General features: G+C 34.2%; 1 protein-coding gene across 1 annotated transcript in view; it reads right to left on the reverse strand.

Moving 5' to 3' along the window:
- The window catches only part of FOXP2 (forkhead box P2), a 369,425-nt gene that overhangs the window by 91,766 nt on the left and 254,663 nt on the right, over positions 1–22,996 (reverse strand). Inside the window, exons 7-11 of the mRNA XM_053662959.1 lie at positions 18,118–18,331; positions 14,385–14,489; positions 6,086–6,173; positions 4,406–4,489; positions 220–421 (exon numbers count right to left, since the gene is read on the reverse strand). Coding sequence (XP_053518934.1) covers positions 220–421; positions 4,406–4,489; positions 6,086–6,173; positions 14,385–14,489; positions 18,118–18,331 — 693 coding nt within the window. The remainder of the gene's footprint in view (positions 1–219; positions 422–4,405; positions 4,490–6,085; positions 6,174–14,384; positions 14,490–18,117; positions 18,332–22,996) is intronic.

A 22,996-nucleotide genomic window follows, 5' to 3' on the forward strand; every position in this document is an offset into this window, starting at 1 on the left:
CTAAGTGGGGGGAGCTTCCTTTCCTGAACAACAGTTCAAAACAATTCATCATAATGTGCTTAGGAAATCACCCCATCCCCATTTACCAGGACTAAGACAATTATCACACCATAAATCATGACTCCAGTTTCCATGTGCTCCGGAATGGCTCCTGTACAGTTGTTTCAGCTACTTTCCTCTCCCAAAGTAAAAGAGCTCTACTGAGCATTCACGTCCTACCTGATGACATGGGAATGTTGTATTTGTCTGAATGTCGCCTTCGTATGGCCCCCACATTGGGCACGCTGGCTGGGGTGATTACTGAGGGTCCCTGGGTGATCGGGGTGACTGGGGCCGTTGGTGTGGTAGGGGTTTGAGGTAAGCTCTGTGGGGATGTCTCCAACATGTTCTTCGACATGGTGACACTAGACACCAGATTTAGCTGCGAAGACCCAAGAGATGGGCAGAAGAAAGGTAAAGAGAAAAAGACTTAAAAAGATTTGACAAATGAGAGTGGATTCACTTCTACAGCTGTGTTGCCACTAATAAGCTGAAAAAGGAAGCAGCCAATCTCAACTAATTACAGGATGAAATTGTATCATAAGAACTCTAATTAGAGGCTGCTGGTAGAGGTTATCTAATAATCTATGGCAATGTTTCTTAGGACTAACTCCTTCTTGTCCTACCAGACTTCAGCGACAGTGTATTTCCTTAAATAAAAGCCAGCTGCCGTCACTGACTGCCCCTGTTGTCAAATAGGTCCAGTTCCCAGTGAAGCAACAGCAACAGTAATAATGAAGAGTGCAATGTTTTCAACCAACAGGACTTAAAATAAGTTGGTATTCCGTTGCTTCCAGAAATTTTTTCCACAGTCCCAAATCTCAGCTGAGAGGCTCCAGCCAGCTGGAAAATTTTACACTGACCTTTAGTCTCCTTGCTAATTTGGTGGAATGGTAATGACATTACTACATATTCAAACAAAATTGTCTTAATTGCAAATTAGCCGGAGGAGGCTGAAAATTTTCAAATTAAATCTGATTGGAGATGGAGAGAGGAAAATGGAATTTCCTCACTAACAATCATTTGTGGCATGTGTTAACAAATATAATGAAATGTCAAGTTTGCCAATTCCTCTGGAAGTATCATTTTCAATTTATGATTACAGTGTCACTTAATGCTGATGTACCCTGGAAAGTGGGTGTCAGGGTAGAAAAAAGGAAAAAGGTGAGAATGTATGCAAGCTGTTTAACAGCATGCCCTTCATTACTCCCCTCAGAAAAGCCCTGTTCTTCATTATCAAAAACTCATATCACCTCTGTCATATTTACCACACACCTTTGTCATAAATAGCATCCAATTAGCAAAAATTTTACGTAGGACAGCACATAAAAAGATTTCTGGCATGTATTTAAATGATATTCATAAGAGGTAATCTACAGATCTTTCCGTGCATTCAGTAATCTATGCAACCAAGCAAGAAAACTAGTTTTAATTGTTTTGCTTCTCTATGAAGTAACTTATTAGTGGCTAAATAGAGAATATTCAGCTTTTATATGTAATTTAGCAACACCTGCTTTTTCAAATCCCAAATACACTTCTTAAGATAAACCTTTTTTTTTTAATGGGGAGAAAATGATGTGTACAGCATTGATTGATCTTTCTTTGTAGATTTGTTTTACACATTTAGTCAGTAGAGAGATTTGTTAGGGAAACAAAAATTAACATATGCCAGCTAATTGTTCTTCCTTCTTGGGCAGCAGCCAGAAGAAGCACATTAGCAGTGTAATAATAACGACTGGCACCCTGAAGGCATCCCTAAATGCATCTGTTCCCAATAAACCACAAACTGTTACTCTGTTCACACTCTAAGCCAGCAGACTGGGCTGGGAATTCTTTGTTACATACATAAGTAAAAGCTGATATAATGCTACTTAATGCTGCATTTAATATATTTAGAAAACCCCTGCTGTAAGCTTCTCCAAAATGTGCAAAAGTACTTCTACCTAGTTTGAGAAATGAAGAAAGATGCACATGCATCTATGTGTGTGATGTTGCAAATTATATTTTAGTTTTTAAATCAACATCAGAATGTCTAATTAGTAATGTTATATGTAGACCATATCATCAGCATTGCATAGCTGTATGTTAAAACTATTTTAAAAGAGAAAAAGCAAAGCAGTTCTCTATACTTAAAAGCTCAGTTAAATGGTTACATGGTCACTTTTAGAAATCAAAAACCATAATAAATTGCACATTCAGAAGTCAGAAAAATGCCAACACTGCAAATCAATGAAAGATCTATCTTGATGAATATTTGACAGAATACTCTAAATATTTTGTGAACATGGTAAAAGTTATCAAACAGGAGAAATATATCTTTTTCTATGCAGACTGCTCATGTTTACAATGTTACAGTAACTTATTCTGCCATCTGGCAATAATAAGCATACCATGTTTGTATGTGTGCAATCACAAACTGATAAAGTAGAATTTATTATTAACTAAAGGGGAACATGTAAAAGCCAGGATCAGCACTTAGCCACATCAGCTCATCAGAATATAGTCAAGGTTGGGTGAAACTCATTATTCAGGACTCGCAGCCTTGATAACTTTGATTTTCATCCATCCATAGCATGGCCAAAAGGTACCATTTAATGAAGTACCATTCAGAGAGTAAATGGGGTCATATAATAGACAGTGCGGTTGCACCTTGTGTTCATGTACTGATAGCTGTTAAGGGTGCAGTGATGAACCAACAGAGCTCATTTCTCTTTGGTAATAAATTCATGCTATTAATATTTATCAAATGTGTGGGCTGTCTCAACTGAGCCACAGCACATGAGACCATAAATATCCACTATCATATCAATTTTGAAGCTTCTTTTGTACAGTGTATAAATTTTAGGGTATTTTTAAGGGTGGGTGTATTGACCACACTTCTTTCAAACCAATTTGAAGCCAGTAGTGCAGTTCCTCCAGATATCGCTAGTTCCAGAGGGAACTATAAACTGTGGTTTCATTTTAAATCACTCATCTAAAATTCTATATTAATTGCCCACCATCAAACGCAATTAGCAATTCTTTCATGTGTGGTTTATGTAATGTAATACTTCAATTACATTATTCATTCAGGTTCTGTTTTGGATTATAGGCTGAAAATTCTTTATTAGTATAGATGTAACCATGCTGCTGGAGCTTTAAAAAATTTACTGATTGAATAATTAATTGGAAAAGAACAAGCTGCAGATTCCTGATGGATTTATGACACAATTATTCTGTTTTGCAATTACCTATATACATTATACTATAGAAGCAATGAGGAAAAAATCTTATTGGAAAAAAGTCATATATATTTTCAAAAGTTTATTTTTTAATTAAATAAAAATGTTGCTTATAGTACTCTACACTTAACTGTAGTACAAAGAAAAACTCTAATATCTTAGCAGAAATACGTTACCAGAGTTTAAATAAATACATTTATGCAAAAGAGTAAATTTTGAATAATATGAATTGATGAGTGATACCAGAGATATTATGAGAAAACTCATACAATATTTTTTTGTCTTTTATTTCCTCCTCTACTACAGTACCAAATGATCTTTTTGTCCTAAAGAAATGGAGGAGAGGCAAAGCTGACAATCACTAATCATCAGGCTATACAAGGGACTTATTAAAACCTATCCTTACAAACTTTCATTAAACTAGAGTTACCCAGTTGATTACTCTAAGTTTCTGTGCAAACATTTGCTGAGTGAGATAAAGTATATTCTTTTCAACAGTCTATGCACTTGTCTGTTACTAGGTTGTACTTCAATCATATATTTTTTAGGGAAACTTCAGTTATTATTTTTTTATAATAACCCATTTTACTTTGTCATAGCTCTGTAAATTAACAATATGTATACTACCTAGTAAAAATATCAATGCGTGAAATACAACTTAAATAACCAAAGAAAAAGGAGAAAATGACTATATAAATACTATGACATTTGACAAAATATTTGATTAAAAATGTATTTGTAGGCATCTTATGATTGATCTAAGTCCTCTTCAGCATACCACATACCTTTCTATTTGTGATTTATACTGTTCCTGCTTTTCAGGTTGCTCCAAGTAGGTTTACTTTTAATATCTGTAAACCTATCACAGAAATATATTCTCCTGCTTTACCTTCAAGGCAGCAATTTATGCGCTAATGGGTGTACATTGTTTAGTGTCCCCCATGGTATAGATTTGATAGATTTTGTAAAATATAGCATTACTTTAAAAGAAATATACAGTTTGACAAGAGATTGTGTTTTACTTTCACTTTATTGTCATGTTTTTCATCACATTCATTGTTTTCTAGCATTCACTAAATTGTTCATTTTCTTAGTCTGTTACATCAGTAGAGCTATTTACTGTTTATAAAGCAATATGCACTTACAGGTTTGGGAGATGGTTTGGGCTCTGAGGGTCGCATGTGTAAGTGGGTCATCATTGCTTGAAGACGTTCTCGTTCTTTAGAAAGCTGTTAAGAAACAGTCAGATCAGAAGCAGTTTAGAAACGACCGATACAGCTATTTTATTGCAGTGATACATCTTATCATTGAGCTTGTCTCAGACTAGTGATTCCTGCATATAAAAGTCTTTACAGTAGAAACTTATTTGGGAGGAGATGCAACTTTAACTATGAAAGGGAGGGGAAACTTTTATAGTTTTCCTTATGTTAAAAGGTCAGAGAAAACAAATAACACTTCATCTTTTTGTCAATAAGAGAATTGAGGTCACAGTTGCCTTGACAGTAACAAGTTACTGAAACCATAAATTAGAAGGCCTATGGTGTCTCTTTAAAGTCCTGTGGACACTGTTAGCAATGGCCTAGTGCCAACATCTGTGAAGAGGTGAAAGGTCCTCAAAGAGAAGTGCCTGCCAGGATTGTCTACACACTTCCTGCATTTCCACTGAGGTCCAGTTAGTGCCCCTTCCAATCTGCCATCATCAATCTAATTCAATAGAGTGACAGAGACCAGGCAGTGTGAAACGTTGAACTCTGCCACGGAGTCGGCATCTATACTTGCACTGGGTCTCATTACAAGTGACGGACCTTACTTTTCCATCAGTCAGACACAGCAGGAAAAAAAAGACATAATTGGTCACCCTGCAGACTGTGTCATCATTGGCTGGACTCTTATGTTTCACTTCGCCTTTTATAAATGGTAAACAGATTTACAAAAAAAGCTTTTATAAAGTTGCGTCACTTGATGCTTTTTCTGTGTCCTCCATTATTTTACAAGTCAAAGTAAAATATTTTTAATAGATCTCTGGGAAAAAGCAATGGCATGATGGATTTAAAATAATTCAAGATGTAGTAAAATGTGAAGAAAAATAAATTGTATGCTTAAGTAAATAAAACATAATATTGGTTTGAATGAGAAAAACTAATCTTTAAACTGAAACACAAGAGGGAAGACTTAAATGGTTAGTAAAGGCATAAGAATGATATGCTAATATAATTGCTTTCTGATCAGTTTTATGAGTTCTAGTTATTTTGTGACAAATTTTCTTTCAGTATTCACTATTTTTTAATTTAAATTAGCAGCACATGATACCACACATATATTACCATCTGGGATATTATACATTATTAGCCACTACTACTCCAGAAAAGTCCTAATTTTTTTGCAAGTTCTTTAATTAAAAATACACCAAAGGTAGAAAAGGAAAAGATTTTTCTCAGGGCAATATACTACAGGCATAATGCTGTAAAGATTTTTTTGTTACACTGTACAATCTAATGAAAAAACATGATTAGCTCATGTAAAATAATGTCTCAACAATAAAATTATGTCCAATGGGAGGATGGTATAACCACTATTAGGGAAAATTTAGATTTGACTCTTTAGGGATATCCACAGGTAAATGATATAGTCTAAAGTTTTTATAAGTCTAAGTGATAAGTACATTAAATTATATCAATCCACCTTGTGTTATCAATCATTTCCATCATACAATCTAAAATTTCATCTATTCCTATTAGGCATTGTGTTAAAATGACTCAGAATCTACCCAATTTAATCCAACAGAAATATGAAAGGGGAGTCCATTAAGTCAGCATTTCACAAACCTGTATTTCTAACTGTTGCACCACCTGCATTTGCACTCGACACTGGGCAGTGCTTCGGTCATCCAATGCATGCTCATTGTTAAGGTGCCTAAAGAAAATACAGGACATAAAACAGAATGTTCACCAAAGTGTAACTTAGTGGTATATGCTCCACTTCAAAAGCACTACACTGAAGTCCTATTATCTTCCACAGGGGGTAAAAGGAACACTTTGAAACTATACAAAAAATGTTTCTTGAAATTAAATATGAAGAAGAAAAATACTTAGACATATATGTAGCACATAAAGAATAATTAAGATGGTATTTCTGAGAAAGAAATAAATAGGTTTATATGTTAGTATATCTATTTAGATTTGGCAGTTAGAAACCTTTATTCTGTTCTGTGCCTTCCCTTGAAATCGGTTCATTTTAATACTTCCTCACTGATCATAACAACAAACTTCTATGTATCTTGTCATTATAGGTTGTCATTCTTGGTTGAAGGGAAACTGTGGACCAAAATAGTGAAGTGTATCAGGTCAAGTTTGAGGTGTGTGGTCAGACACTGGGAAAGGCACTTACACTAACCCTGTCTGCCCTAAGCTCAACTCTGCTCAGTTCTGTTATGAACATAATTGTAATGAAAACTTAAAGTTTATTCACTCTTTCTGGAAAAGAGGCATAAAATGTTAAACCAGAGCTTAGCTTATGATGTAAAGTGTAACTAATTTCTAATTACATGAAAATTTAAAAGTTGTTTAATAGGTTTTTTCAGAAAATAATGTTTGATGGAGAATGAGATAATTTTCTATCAGAATACTACAATGGTAATTATATTTTTTGAGTTTTAATATTTTTGTATTTTTAGATTATTTTTTCAGTATGAACTTTGGGGGAACACACACATATATTTATTCTACAATCAGTCCAAGTAATAAATATTTTAAAAATGTTTTAGCTATACACAAAGACTAGTGTGTGATGGAAAAAATAAGTAGAATATACAGCTTTGCAAGCAAAGATATATGCAGTATAATGTTTACTCTTGCATAAAATCACTTTTAAAAAGGTTTTTTTACATTTGTGTACTTCTTAGTGATAATTATCCTACACCTAAAGAACTAAAAAAGTACAAAATATTTTCATTATATACTTGGGTCTTAGAAACCTATTTAATTTATCTATACAGCTTTTATTAGAAGAGAGACTGTAGACTACAATAATAGTCAATGAGGTTTTGTCTTGATTGAATTTTTCAGTGGGACACAAAAGAACCTTGCCATTAAAATAGTCCTTTATTCTTCTGTATGAAGGCGAAAGGTTTTTAAAGTGTTGTGATGTTCAGTAATGAGCCTCTATCTAAATTATCATTGGTGACAAACTCACAAAGCACTTTTCGAGGACACATAGTTATGAAATGCCAGAGCTGCCACTTTCTTTCCAGTAATTATAGGCTAGCTTGCAGCCCTTCAATGATCATTTATAGAACAGCCTCCAGTGGATTACTAAGAACTTGAAAAACACATATATACCTCTGCCACATCTCCCTTCTCCTTTCGTTGCTATTGTTTACTGATGATATGTAAAATAATAGTGCCTATTCATTCTCCCTACTTAATTATGCCAATCAAAGTACAGAAATAATGTCAGATATAAATACAATGCAATAAGACTAAATAGGCTGAATATTAATATTAAATTATGAATTTATGTATTTATGACTACTTTGTGCCCACATTATTCTCTTCCCTGTTTTTTATAACTATCTCAGGTACCACATATTACTATTAAAAAATTCTCTGTGATTTATAAATCAAGAATGAAATAATACTGAAAAATGAGGGGATTTGTGGATTTCCTCAGTCAGTGCCTAATTGCTGCTTCAAAATGCATATGCAAAGGGACATTTCATTAATCATTTAATCATGTCCCTTGAAGGAAGTTGAAACTAATGTTGCAAATACCCTTTTCATATGAATGCTCCATAATACTATCTTATTCATTTGATATATTGCCTATGTCATAAATTATAGCTACTTCAAAATGACCAAGTAGGATTGTTATCCCTGAAGATGCTTGTTACAAAACCTTTATTAAGTTTCTTTTTTTTACTTATTGGTAGTTTTATTTCACAGCTTCATACTATCCAACAATAACATTCTTTCTGATGGCAAAGGTCTGTAAATTACCCATGCAATCACTAACACCATTTCACAAGCCTGTTCTACTTCTACTGGTCTGCTAACAAGACAATTACACACAAATTACTGAATGTCTATGAAATATTTAAATGCATTCTACTCTACTATGCATTAATAAGAGCAAAGCAAGCTCTGGAATTCTGGTTTGCTCCAGTTCCTAATGTCCCCTAATGAGCTTCTTACCGAGACTGCAGTTCAAACACAGAGGTGAAGAAAAAATGCAAAGGGTGCATTCAGAAAGGCAGCACTGAACAAACATTGTGTGAGCCAGCTCTAATTTATGGGTCACTTTATAGGTATATTGATTTTTGTTTTCAAAATGGAATAAATGATGTGGTCTACCAATGTTCTTTCAAAACTACATTGAATCTGTGTGCTAGGTAGGTAGTGTGGACTAGAAAAAAATGTAAACACAGTCAATTTTTCCCCTAAAAACAATTAAGCAAACATTTCAGAAAGGTGAAAAGTAGGAAAGGATCCTTCCGATTTATTTAATGCACGATTCTCTTTAACAATTTTTTAAACTTATGAATACATGTGGTAGCTTCAGTTATGTGCACCCCAGATTAGTAATTCAATTTTAAACTCTGCATTTTTAAAATTTAATTTAAAGTTATACCATTAAAAGCTAAAAAGGGATCAGATTTAAATCCAACTATATCAGACTTTTTAACAAAATGTTTCACTTGCAAATCACTGGTGTTTCATTTATTTTGAATCAAGCTTTTTATGTTTAAACACTGACAGGAGTTTAGATACAAAATGTTAGCTGTCACTATTCATTTAGCTGATTATGTGGGATGCCTTAGTTTTCAGAGATGAAGCACTGTCACTAAAAGAAACAACATTCTGACAAGTTCAAAGAATGCCTTCTTGAGGTCATAATTTTGTAGCCATGCTGCCTAGTCAAAGACAAAGAAATCGACAATACACACTAAGCAAAAACATAAGTTTTAGTCAGCTGCCAGAAAAACAGATAACAAATTTCCCATTAATTATTTCTGCTACCTTTTCTGATGCTCTTTATATAGTGTTAAGCCTTACAAATGTAGTCTTTGTAAATAGACCTAATTCATTTATACTCAGTTAATTACTCTTTAACAGATTGATTTTTTGTTATTTATTTATTTATTTATTTATCTATCTATCTTTAGAGGGGAAGGAGAGAGGGAGAGAAACATCAATGTATGGTTGCCTTTTATGAATCCTCTGCTGGGAACTGGCCTGCAGGGAACTGGCCTGCAACCCAGACATGTGCCCTGACTGGGAATTGAACTGCGATCCTCTGGTTCGCAGGCCTGTGCTCAATCCACTGAGCTACACCAGCCAGGGCCAGATTGATATTTTTATGGACACTAACCATTCTGCCTTTCTTCAAAGAGACTGTCCCTTTCTATTTCAGATCATGTTTTGTTTGATGGCACCTGTGCATGCAAGTTTAGAAACACTTGTCTGCTAACTGGAATGTTCCAGTGTAAACCTTTTGGTTTACACTCTAAAAGTCAGTCTATGTACATTCAAGCTGATTTAGGTCCGGTGGAATGATAATTAATTTTGCAGCCAAATGACACTAAAGTATTATCAAATGTTATTACACTTCAACAGTTATCAGACAGTAATGAAGAACTGGTATTAAATACTATTTGCAAACTAGTAAGACCTTCAATTGGTAGTCAGAAAAATGATTAGCTTCTGCCAACACCTATGTTATAAAAAATTCAAAACTTTTTCTAAACATCTTTTAAGCTTGAACTTTTTTCTCTTTTTTATTGATTATGCCATTACATTTGTTCTATTTCTCCCCTCCATTCTCCTCCACTCTGCACACCCCTCCCCCACTATCCCCCCCTTTAGTTCATGAACACATGTCTCAAGTTCTTTAGATTCTGTATTTCCCCTACTATTCTTATCCTCCCTCCTATCTATTTTCTATCTATTGTCTATGCTACTTATTTTCTGTACCTTCTCCCCCCTTCTCCTTCTCCCACTCCCCTGTTGCTAATCCTCCATGTGATCTTCATATCTATGGTTCACTCCTGATATAGCTGTCCTCTTATTTTGCTTTTGTTTTAGGTGTGGTTGTTGATAACTGTGAGTTTGCTGTCCTTTCGCTGTTCATCTTTTTAATCTTCTTTTTCTTAGATAAGTCCCTTTAACATTTCATATAATAAGGGCTTGGTGATGATGAACTCCTTGAATTTGATCTTATCTGAGAAGCACTTTATCTGTCCTTCCATTCTAAATGAAAACTTTGGTGGATAGAGTAATCTTGGTTGTAGGTCTTGGTTTTCATGACTTGGAATACTTTCCAGCCCCTTCTTGCCTATAAGGTCTCTTTTGAGAAATCTGCTGACAGTCTGATGGGAACTCCTTTGTAGGTGGCTGTCCCCTGAGCTCTTGTTGCTTCAAGGATTCTCTCCTTCATTTTAATCTTGGCTAATGTAATGATGATGTGCCTTGGTGTGTTGCTTCTTGGGTCCAACTTCTTTGGGACTCTCTGAGCTTCCTGGATTTCCTGGAAGTCTATTTCCTTTGCCAGAATGGGGAAGTTCTCTTTTATTATTTGTTCAAATAAGTTTTCCACTCATGACTGTTCCTCTTCCCCTTCTGGTACCCCTATAATTCAAATGTTGGAACACTTAAAGATGTCCTGGAGGTTCCTAAGACTCTCCTCATTTTTTGAATTCTTGTTTCTTCATTCTTTTCTGTTTGGTCATTTTTTCCTTCTTCTGGTCCACTCCCTTGATTTGAGTCCCAGTCTCCTTTCCATTACTATTGCTTTCCTGTGCATTACCATTCATTTCAATTAATTTAGCCTTCATATGTTCCTCTAATTTGTGACTAAAATAAACCAGTTCTGTGAGCATCCTGATCACCAGTGTTTTGAACTGTGCATCTGAAAGTTTAGCTATTTCTTCATCACTTAGATTTATTGGCTCTGGGGCTCTGAGTTGTTCTTGAGCCATGTTTTTATCTGTTTGTGCCTGTTAAGTATGAGGAGTGGAGTCTTAGTTATTTACCAGGGCGGGGCCACCCAGGTCGCTGGTTTGTGACGCTGTATGTGGGGGCGGGGTCAGAGAGAGAACAATGTCTCTGCTCACCCAGTCCTTCCCATTGCTTACCCCCGCCTGTTTATTTGAGTGGAAATGTGTGAGCCAGCCACCCTGTGCCGTGCAGTCTCAATGCTTGCCTCTCAGCCCACACCTGGGATCTGGGCCTTTGGCTGCTTGCGCACCACCCCTGTCGCCCTTCTTACCGGTTTAGCTGAGCATTTCGTTGTTTTTGGACTCCATATTGTTGATTTTCTGTGTGGTTTGGTTATGTTTATTATTGTTAAAACTTTGTTGTTTTTAGATTTGGTTGTGCGTGGACGCAAGGTATTTCCACCTATGCCTCCATCTTGGCAGAAGTAAGCTTGAACTTTCTTTTTCATCTTTTATTTTCTGCTTTCACTTGGCTATTACAGCCAAAAATCCTTTCTCACTTGACAAGCTTTTTATTCAACAGAAAATAATATTTCAATTGAATGTTAAAGTCATATGTATACACATATGACTAAGAATATATATATATATATATATATATATATATATATATATATATATATATATATGTTATATACAAGCAACTGTCCTCTGGTGGCTTTTCAATTGGTGCTGGGCCAAAACAGAAAGAGATATACTACCAATTGGGAATGTAATGGAGAAAGGGAATTTGGGACTTAATACATTTTCTACTATCACTTGTTATTTAACATATGTATGCTAAATAGTAATAATTAATGGTTTGCTTTTATTTGAAACCAATGACTAAGTTGTCTGAGTAAGTTCAAGCTACACCGTTTATTTCTAGTGCATTTTAGGAATAAAAATGCCACAATACTTTCTCAAAAAATGTTTACAATGAACACTGGCTATGAAATTTCCAGAGAATGAATAGACATGAAAACTGAGGGCTAAAAACCTTTCTCAGCTTCTTGACTTTTTGACATTGTTTTTTGTTCAAAGACTCTCAGTTATCTTTATTATTACAAAAGAAAAGTCTTCTTTCCAAGAAAATCTGTATTATTGGTCGTACCTTCTTCATTTCATTTTCCATGCAGACACTAAATACACTAAAATTAATTTACTAAATTTTTTATTTTATTTTCTTCAAATGTCACACATGCTTTAAGAAAAATACAATAACAGTACAGAAATATGCCTTATTAACATTTTATTTTAGTACAGTACACAGGCATTAGTTCTATTAACAGATATTAACACAGATGTTTGAGTTAGGGAATCTAAAGCATATCGTTAAAAGTGAACTAAAAAAAGAACTTAAAAGTCTTCTGTCATTTGTTCTGCTATCCTGAAAAATTTAATGGGTTGTAAAAAATCAGTCTTTGGAACCAAAGTTGATATTTAATTGAAAAAAAAAGTTTTCTTAGTTGTATTTTTCAGTTTAAAAAATACTAATATGATTATAAAAAAATCAAGGAGGATAAAATAAGGGTCCCTACTCATCTTCTTGTTAGTAAGAAAAACTATGTATATAAGTATTTAAAATGGAAAAAAATGTTCCTTTTCATGTGCTATAAAGGAAATCGTTCTGAAGATATATTATTTTCTTATAAATTAATTTTGAATGTTGTCGGAGAGAACAATTAAAGAAATAAAATGTATAGTGATTGGGCTAAATCTATGATTTAAATAACTGCATTGAAGAAACAGTGACATTAATCCTCTAAATAATTTTAATGATAAGGTATAATATAACATATTGATACGGACTAATCTATTCAAACAAAGTACTTAGTTGTTACAAGAATTAATATCCCTATAGTCTGTCTTTGTTTTAGCAAGTGTTATTTTTCCTAGAAAGGAAAACTTTAGCAAAGTTACCTAACATTTTAAATGTTCTTTTTGCTTAGAACAGTTGAATCAATTTCATACTCAACAGAATGGTGGCTCACAACTGTTTTGTTATAAGTACAAATTTTCACTTCAGGACATTTAAAAAAATCATCTTAGCATAGGAAGTAAAATTTATTTTAATTGGTCAGGAATGTAAACAACTTTAAAAAATCCTTGTGGAAGTCCTACTGTAATTCAGTTATAAAGTAATTATGATGCCAAGTGCTTCTGCCTTGTTGTTAAGGTGTTTTTGCTCTATACTCTGTGGTCTATCATTTGTAAACACATCTTTCTGATGTTTCTGCCAACATCTTGGCAACATAGCAATGCAATTTCAAATGAGTTAATTAACTTAATTGTTGATGAAGCATGAAACAGTTCATTCACCCTGTTAGCTGCTCCATGACAACATAAGAGCCTCAGCCTGTGAAGTAACTCAACTCCATAAACCTATCTCTAGCTCTCTGTTTGGAACTCTTGTATAGTAGAATTGTGCCTGGAAAAATTTCACAAAAATGCATATTCTCATTTGGAAAAGAATCTTCTGAGACTTAAAAAATAAATGTTCACTGTATGAAGAAATTGAGGTTATACCAAATTTTGATTTTAAGCTAGAGAAGCCATATAGTCTATCATACAAACATACAGCCATGTATGTTTCTTTATGATTCTGAGAGCAATAAGTGCCAATGTGTATGAAACATAGTTATCTTAAAACTTTAGCTCCTATTAACTTTTAATTTTTATTCTTGTTGTTAAATATATATTTTAAATATCATTATTTAATATAAGTATATACAGTTTGTAATTTAGAAAAGTAAACTTGTAAAATTTGTGTTTTATATATATGCATACATAAATAAAATGTGACTTCTCACATAATTTTACTCAAAATTATTATTGAACAATTGAAAATTAAGCAAACCTTGCAAATATACCTCCCAATTATTGATACAATTATAGTAGGGTAATACTTTTAATTCATTCAAAAACCTTTACTGAATGATTTGTAAATATTCTCATGAAAAGGTAAAGATGAAGAGTTAATGAAACTTCTTGGTGTGACTGTGTTAATCCACTTGTTGGAATACCCAGAAAATTTAGAGTGTGCCTCAGGATGGACCTTTACTTTTCTCTCTCAGCTTTCTTTTGTTTATTTAAAACAATCTAAAACTCCTATATAACCCACTCCCTCCCCTAAAAAGAAGTTAAAAACATACTTTAAAAACTGTCCAAAATCTTCACAAATGCTTTCACAGCCTGGCCATTTGCAAACTCCATGGCCATAGAGAGTGTGAGAGGCTCCAGTTTCCTCATGTGATGAGCTGTAGCAAAGGAACATGGATCAGATTCATCTCAAAAAGCCATAATCATTTCAGGCTGCTAGAGCCTGTCAGGTTACAACCAGTGACAAACAGGTCAAAACAGGTCAATTTAGCTTAGAGTAGCCAGAAAAATTTAATCATCTCACTGAATAGTTCAACTGCTAAGGCTAGATGATGTCCCAATTAGAGGGGAAATAGAGCCAAAGATGACTGTTAATAAAGGATGAAAAGCTAAGAAGACTGTATAATATCATAGGCTAATCCTGCCATGTGACTTTAATGTAACATTTACCTCTAAATAAAAATATATCATATGTGGTCAAGTGGAAAAATACCTGTACTTTTAAGAGATTCTTGAAATACTCTTTTTAAAGAGCATTAGGAACATTTAAATTGCTCAATATTTAAGTGTAAACCATGTATATTTCCACTAGTAACAGTTGATTTAGAAATCTTTACTTTCGAACAGGATCCATTAGCTATATCAATGTACAATTATCAAAGACTTTTGAGAAGTGGATACTGTATATGAGAGAGAGAGAGCCTAGAGAAATCAAATAACTTCTAAAATACATAATCAGCAAATTAATCTCAATTAAAACAAGTGTGAAAGCATTCAGAGGCTTATAATTTTATAATAATATAAGCTAACAAGAAAAGTTTTTTATGACAAATGAAAACCAGAAACATCACCTAATAAAAACATTGCATTTTAAACTGTGCTGTAATTAAATGTGTCTTTGAAAAAAAAGTTTGTGAGAAAGACTATTTGTTACATCTACACAGATATTAGTATTATATAAGACAGCACAATCATTCCATGACATTTAACTTTGAATTTTAGACAGATTCTGACCAATATTGAAGGGTAGGTAGAAAAACTTTGCTTCCTTGCACAACCAAAAGAAGGATAACAGCAAATTCAAATATAAAAAACAACCAGAGCTGCCAGAAAATCAAATTGCATGGAAATCTGATAACCAAGAAGTTAAAGAAATATTCATCCTGGTAGGAAGGGTGGAGATAGGCAGCTGGGACACAGAGAACACTTGACAAGGCTGAGGACCACAACAGTGAGGTGAGGGATGGCTGACCCGGCAGTCCCACATTCGCACACAGATAAGCTGGGTAGGAACAACAGGGGAGCAAAACAGACAGCAAAACAGTTAGTGCAGACAAACTAAAGACTCACAATCCCTGGTGGAAAAAACCTGTGGGGGTTGCAGTGAGAGAAAAACTCCCAGTCTCACAGGAGTCCATTGGAGAAGCTCACTGGGTTCCAGAACATACACAAACACACTTGCCTGAGAGTGAGCACCTGAAAGAGCACAATCTGCTTGTGGAAAGTGAGGGAAAAGATGGAAAGTGGGATGAGAGTTGAACAACAGTCATCATTCTCTCTCTGAGCATTCCCCCATAGATAATGCCACAATGCAGCAAAGAGGGTTGCCTTACCCTGGTGAATACCTAAGGCTCCACCCCTTGCAACATAACAAGTGCTGAGACAAAGAAATATGGCTCAAATAAAAGAACAGAACAAAACTCCAGAGAAAGAACTAAGCAATGAGAGATAGACAACCTGTCAGTCGTAGAGATCAAAACACTGGTAATCAGGATGCTCACAGAAATTATTGAGTTTGGTTGCAAAAGGAAGAAAGAAATGAAGCTTATACAAAGTGAAATAAAGGAAAATATACAAGGAACCAACAGTGAAGGGAAAGAAACTGGGACTCAAATCAATGATTTGGAGCAGAAGGTAGAAATAAACATTCAACCCAAACAGAATGAAGAAAACAAAAATACAAAAAAATGAGAAGTTCAGGAACTTCTGGGAAAACTTTAAGTCCTTCAACATCCAAATCATATGGGTGCCTGGAGAAGAGGAAGAACAAGAAATTGAAATCTTATTTGAACAAATAATGAAGGAAATCCTCCCCAATCTGGCAAAGGAAATAGACTTCTAAGAAGTCCAAGAAGCCCAGGGAGTCTCAAAGAAATAAGACCCAAAAAGAAACACACCAAAGCACATCACAAATAAGTTACCCACGATTAAAGATGAGGATACAATCTTAAAAGCAGGAAGAGGAAAAGAGACAGTTACCTACAAAGGAGTTCTCCTAAAACTAAGAAAACAATATGATTTCTCAAAAGAAATGTTACAGGCAAGAAGGGACTGGAAAGAAGTATTCAAAATCATGAAGGCAAGGATCTACATCCAAGATTACTCTATCCAACCAAGCTTTCATTTATAATGGAGGAGCAGACAAAATGCTTCCCAGATAAGGTGAAGTTAAAGGAGTTCATCATCACCAACCCCTTATTATATGAAATGTTAAAGGGACTTATCTAAGAAAAAGAAGATAAAAAAACTATGACCAGTAAAATGACAATAAACTCACAGCTTGACAACTGAACCTAGAAGTAAAAACAAACTAAACAAACATCTAGAATAGGAATAGAACCACAGAAATGAAGATCACATGGAGGGTTAATCAGTGGAAAGGCAGAGGGGGAGGATGGGAGGAAAAGCTACAGGGAATAAGAAGCATAATTGGTAGGCATAAAATAGATGGAGGAGGTTAAGAATAGTATAGGAAATAGAGAGGCCAAATAACATATATGCAACCCATGGACATGAACTAAGGTGGGGGGAATGCTGGAAGGTGGGATAGTACAGGGCATAGAGGAGATAAAGGGGAGAAAAAAGTTGAGACAACTGTAATAGCATAATGAATAAAATATACTTAAAATATATAAATGGATATGCACTAAAATAATATACATTTGCATTTTAGAGCTATATATTATATAATACTCGGCCACTTTGTTAAGAAATCCTACACTTATATTTCATCTTTTTATTTTTTTATTTTATTTTTTATTTTTTTATTTCATCTTTTTAAAAGATACTTTTCATGTGGAACAATATTTTAGCTTATATTTTTTTTGTAAATTTCTTTAAATGATATGATTTGGAATCTATATGCCTGAATAAATGGAATAAATGGACAAAAGTACATGGGTGCTCTTCTTACAAAGACAGTATTTATACAAGTAAAATAAAAGTGTAGCTTTAAAAATCATATAATACAATGTACTCAATGTTGGTACCTGAAATCAAATAATATTTTATTTATGAATTTTAAGTCAAATTTATTCAAAAGGTAATTGTAGTTATTTTTATATTTATAAATCCCATAATATTTACATGTTCATATATTTATTCTCTGATTTCTAAGCTCAGGTGTGAAGTATATATATTAAGGGGAATATATATATATACTTAAATATTTGAAACTTGTTAAGTTAAAAAATAATAAAATGTTCTCATGGCATTCCAGTTAATCACAACATCTTAGTCATAAAAATATATTGACACAACATTCCACAAGCAATTATTAAAAATAGCTTTTTCCAGGCAAATTATAACTGTATCCATCAAACTGCTAGTATTTAAACTGCTCTTTTAATGACAAATGAAATATAAGATAAATAATCTAAAGGTTTCCTTTTAATTAGTTGTTTAGCACATTTTACCCCTGTTAAGTAAAAATCATAATTTTTAGTTTTATCAATGGTGGAAGTAAAATTTGGTGATAAATAAATATAGAATAAATATGAGATTTACCTGTCTCGCCTTGCATTTAGAACTGAAGTCTGTCCATTTACCATGGAATGATGGGTTAGTGGTGGTGATGCTTTGGAAGTGGTGGAGGAGGTAGTCAAGGAGGAATTGTTAGTAGTGAGGTCTAGCCCTCCATGTTTCATGCCATTATCTTCCATACTGTGAACTCCAGTCACTTCTTTCCATAACTGCTGAATTTCAGCAGGACTTAAGCCAGCTATAAAATGAAAGAAATACACACTAATATAACAAGGTAAAGTTCACATAATAACATTAATGTTATTACTGGATTGATGCCAATAATAAAAATGATGTTACAGAATATTTAATACACAGTACTAAATTACTTCATAACATCAGCACCACAGCTTTTCTATTGGATAGCCATTTATTCCTTGAAGACTACCAATTGGGAATAGTACTTAGAAAAACAATATTCAAAATTATATCAAGCATTAATGGAAATAATCCAGAAATTCTATTTGAAAATTAAATATTCAACTTTTAACAGAAGATTTTACTTACTGCTAACTAGTATTAAGTTTTGCCAGTGAAGAAGTGAAAGATAAATAGATTTGTAAATAAGACATAATAAAAGAAATTAAAAGAAAAAATAAAGTAAGGAAAGTTAGTAAAAAAGTCAGAAAAAATATTAAACACTCAATTCAAAATAAAAGTATATTTGACAACTATTTAGTTATTTTGATATTTCATTTTGAAGTCACTGGATTTTATTTTGAGGTTCTGAATAAAACAATATGATTAACTACATAGATCAATTAAGCAAATAACATCTAAAATTCTTTGCATAGAATAAATCCACTACTCATTTTTAAAACTCCCTGGTTCAGATTATGCAAATGAACCTAATTTATGAAGAATGAAAATAGAAAAGGTAGGAACAATCTTTATTCTTTTAACTATAATTTTGAAACAAGAAATTTAAAAAAATGTTGTTTACAGCATTTGACATAAAATAGTACTTGCATGTGCCAAGTATGTGTTTTCATATAGTCTCTATACATCTTAAGCTATTTAATTCTCACTACAATGCAATGGAATTGATACTTTTTAAAAAAATACATTTTATTAATTATGCCATTAAAGTTGTTCTATTCCCCTCCTTCATTCCCCTCCACCCTGTACACCTCCTCCCCCACCATTCCCCCTTTAGTTTATGACCACATGTCTCAAGTTCTTTAGATTCTATATTTCCCCTACTATTCTTGCCCTCCCCCTCATCTATTTTCTACCTACTGTCTATGCTACTTATTTTCTGTACCTTCTCCCCCCTTCTCCTTCTCCCACTCCCCTGTTGCTAATCCTCCATGTGATCTTCATTTCTATGGTTCACTCCTGATCTAGCTGTCCTCTTAATTTGCTTTTGTTTTAAGTGTGGTTGTTAATAACTGTGAGTTTGCTGTCCTTTCACTGTTCATCTTTTACATTTTCTTTTTCTTAGATAAATCCCTTTAACATTTCATATAATAAGGGCTTGGTGATGATGAACTCCATTAACATGACCTTATCTGAGAAGCACTTTATCTGTCTTCCCATTCTAAATGAAATCTTTGCTGGATAGAGCAATCTTGGATGTAGGTCTTTGGATTTCATGACTTGGAATACTTCTTTCCAGCCCCTTCTTGCCTGTAAGGTCTCTTCTGAGAAATCTGCTGACAGTCTGATGGGAACTCCTTTGTAGGTGACAGTCCCCTGAGCTCTTGCTGCTTCTAGAATTCTCTCCTTCATTTTAATCTTGGCTAATGTAATGAGGATGTGCCTTGGTGTGTTGCTTCTTGGGTCCAACTTCTTTGGGACTCTCTGAGCTTCCTGGATTTCCTGGAAGTCTATTGCCTTTGCCAGATTGGGGAAGTTCTACTTTATTATTTGTTCAAGTAAGTTTTCCACTTGCTCTTTCTTTTCCCCTTTTGGTACCCCTATAATTCAGATATTGAAAAATTTAAAGATATCCTGGAGGTTCCTAAGCCTCTCCTCATTTTTTTGAATTCTTATTTCTTCATATTTTTCTGTTTGGTCATTTTTTTCTTCCTTCTGGTCCACTCCCTTGATTTGAGTCCCTGTTTCATTTCCATCACTGTTGGTTTCCTGTGCATTTCCCTTCATTTCAATTAGTTTAGCCTTCATATGTTCCTCTAATTTGTGACTAAAATTGACCAGTTCTGTAAGCATCCTGATCACCAGTGTTTTGAACTGTGCATCTGAAAGTTTGGCTATTTCTTCGTCACTTAGATTTATTTTCTCTGGGACTTTGAGTTCTTCTTGAGCCATAATTTGTTCTATTAATGCCTGTTACATATGAGGAGCGGAGCCCTAGATGTTCAACAGGGTGGGGCAACTCAGTTGCTGGGTTGTGATGCTGTATGTGGGGCTGGGGTCAAAGAGGGGCAATGGTGGTCCCCTCTGCTGCTTCCCACTGCTGGGGCATATGTGGTTTGTCTCACTTTTCGCTCCTTCGCTGGTTTATTGGTCTGGCTGAAGGGTTGTCATTGTTGGACTAACGTATAGTTCATTTTTCTGTATTTTAGTTGCATTTTTGTTACTAAAACTTTGTTGTCTTTAAACTTGTGTGAGAAGGCACAATGTTTCCACCTATGCTTCCATCTTGGTGGAAGTCCTGAATTGATACTTTTAAATTAAATTTATTGGAGTGATATTGATTAATAAAATTACATAGGTTTCAAGTGTACAGTCCTACGATACATCATGTATATATTGCATTGTGTGTTTACCACCTTAAGTCACCATATATTTGACCCCCTTTACCTTTTACACCAATATTTTTATTAAGCAATTTATGGAGTAGGAAACAAAGTGGGAGTGAGGTTCAAAACTATATTCAAAGTCATAAATAAAGTTGATATTTAAATCCAGTCTGACTTAAATTCCTTTGCTGTTAAAATATTATATTAAAAATATCAAAACTTCTGATAATGATATAACAAAGGAAATATATTTATAATTACAATTGCTATCATTTATTGAGCATCTGCTATATTCTGGTGCTTTATAATCTCAATTAACCTTGCCTAAATTTAGAAATTATTACATTTTACAGATGAGGATGTGGAGGCTCATGAAAATGAAATATGTTGCCATAAACCACTAAGCTCATAATTTGTGACCAAAATTTAAATTTAATGCCCAGTGACTCCAAATTCTTTGTTGTTTTTTACTCTGTTTATTTATATCTAACAATGCAAAGGATAATGAAACTACTTCCCCTCTCCCACAACCCAACATATACCTACATCAGATTGTACAGTGCTGCTGACTGGTCAAGAGGTGTTTGGGAATAAAGCAGGATGTAACAGGCAGGAAAGAATGAGACAAGATAAGAGAACATTATGGTGAGGAGAGTGAGCCCTCTCATCCCTTCCCCTGAAAGTGGAGAATCAGTGATGTAAGGGATAATGGTAAGTAGACCAAAGTAACAGAAGAATTCTCACTGCCCAACCATAACTTCTAATCAAATTATTCATCACAGTGGTAACCTTAAATTGTTATATCTATTACCATCTCGTACAGGTAGTTTCATTGAAAATTATCATTTTAGTGATTCTGGCTCCTTGTAATTATAAGATGCTGCCTGAGACTAAAGAAAATACAGGATAACTCTGGTTTCCATAGTTGATTAAAAACTACTTATTGTAAAACAATAATGGCTTAATAAAGTAAGGTATTTCTACTACACAGGAAATTTCTATATAAAAATTCTTAATTATAATTCTAGCTTTAATTCTAACTTTAACCTAGGATTCTGAAACTTTTCTGACTGTGACTTTTTTATTGCTTGCCTGCATATGTTTGATGTCCTAAAGGTCAAACTGCATTAGCAAATCCTTTCTTTTGATAGCATTGACATGACTTCTGCATCAAAACTTCACCATCTCACCTGCTATCTCTTTGTTTCACTATCTGCTCTTGCCTGGACCACTGCTACAGCTTCCTGACTATCTTCTTGCTTTTATTTTGTCTTCATATAGTTTACTCTTCATATGTCGTCCAAAATTTATCTCTTTAAATGTAAACTAGGCCATGGCACTTCCCAGGCAAACTCTCCAATGCCTTTCCAGAATACTTATTGGGAAAGGTCATCAAGGAATATATGTATAAAGGGCCCATGGACAAAACCAAAGTGTGGGTAGCATTGAGAATGAGAGGTGAAGGAAAGTGGTGACTGAAAAATGAAGACAACTCTACTTGAACAACAATTAAAAATAAATAAATAAAGCACCTTACAATGGCCTGTGAGAAGCAGTCATCACTATGCTCTTGCTTGCTTCTCTGACCTCATCTCTCTCTCCCTTCCTCCACTTTGTTTTGTTGTCCTAGCCTTTTGCTGACCGTCAAATGCATCAAACATTTGCTCCCTTTCCATTTATTGCTCTAGCTGTTCCCATATCCCAGGCTACTCTGGTTGCAAGTATCCCCATGGCTTTCTCTTTCCCTTAAGTTTCAGGGGTGTTCAAGCTTTTGGCATCTCTGCACCACAATGGAAGAAGAGTACCTTGGGCACACATTAAATATATTGCAATGTGTAACAAAAAACATCTCATAACGTTTTAAGTAAATTTATGATTTTCTGTCGGGCCTCATTCACAGTCATCCTGGGCTGCATGTGGCCCATGGGCTGCACGTTGAGCAGCCCTAATCGTTCAAGCAACACCTATTCTCAGAGGTCTTTGACCATGCTGTCAACCACTGTCTCTTCAAACTCTGCCTTTTATCATTTTCTGTGACCTCACTCTACTACTCTATTTTTCTTTCAAGCATTTATTAGTCTTTGAAATTATATTATTTATGTGTTTCATTATCATCAGTCTCCCTCCACTATAATTTGAGCTTTATAAGAATAGAAACT

Source organism: Artibeus jamaicensis, unplaced genomic scaffold (assembly GCF_021234435.1).
Source record: "Artibeus jamaicensis isolate MK-2021 breed Jamaican fruit bat unplaced genomic scaffold, CSHL_Jam_final contig_311, whole genome shotgun sequence".
In the NCBI taxonomy this organism is placed as follows: domain Eukaryota; kingdom Metazoa; phylum Chordata; class Mammalia; order Chiroptera; family Phyllostomidae; genus Artibeus; species Artibeus jamaicensis.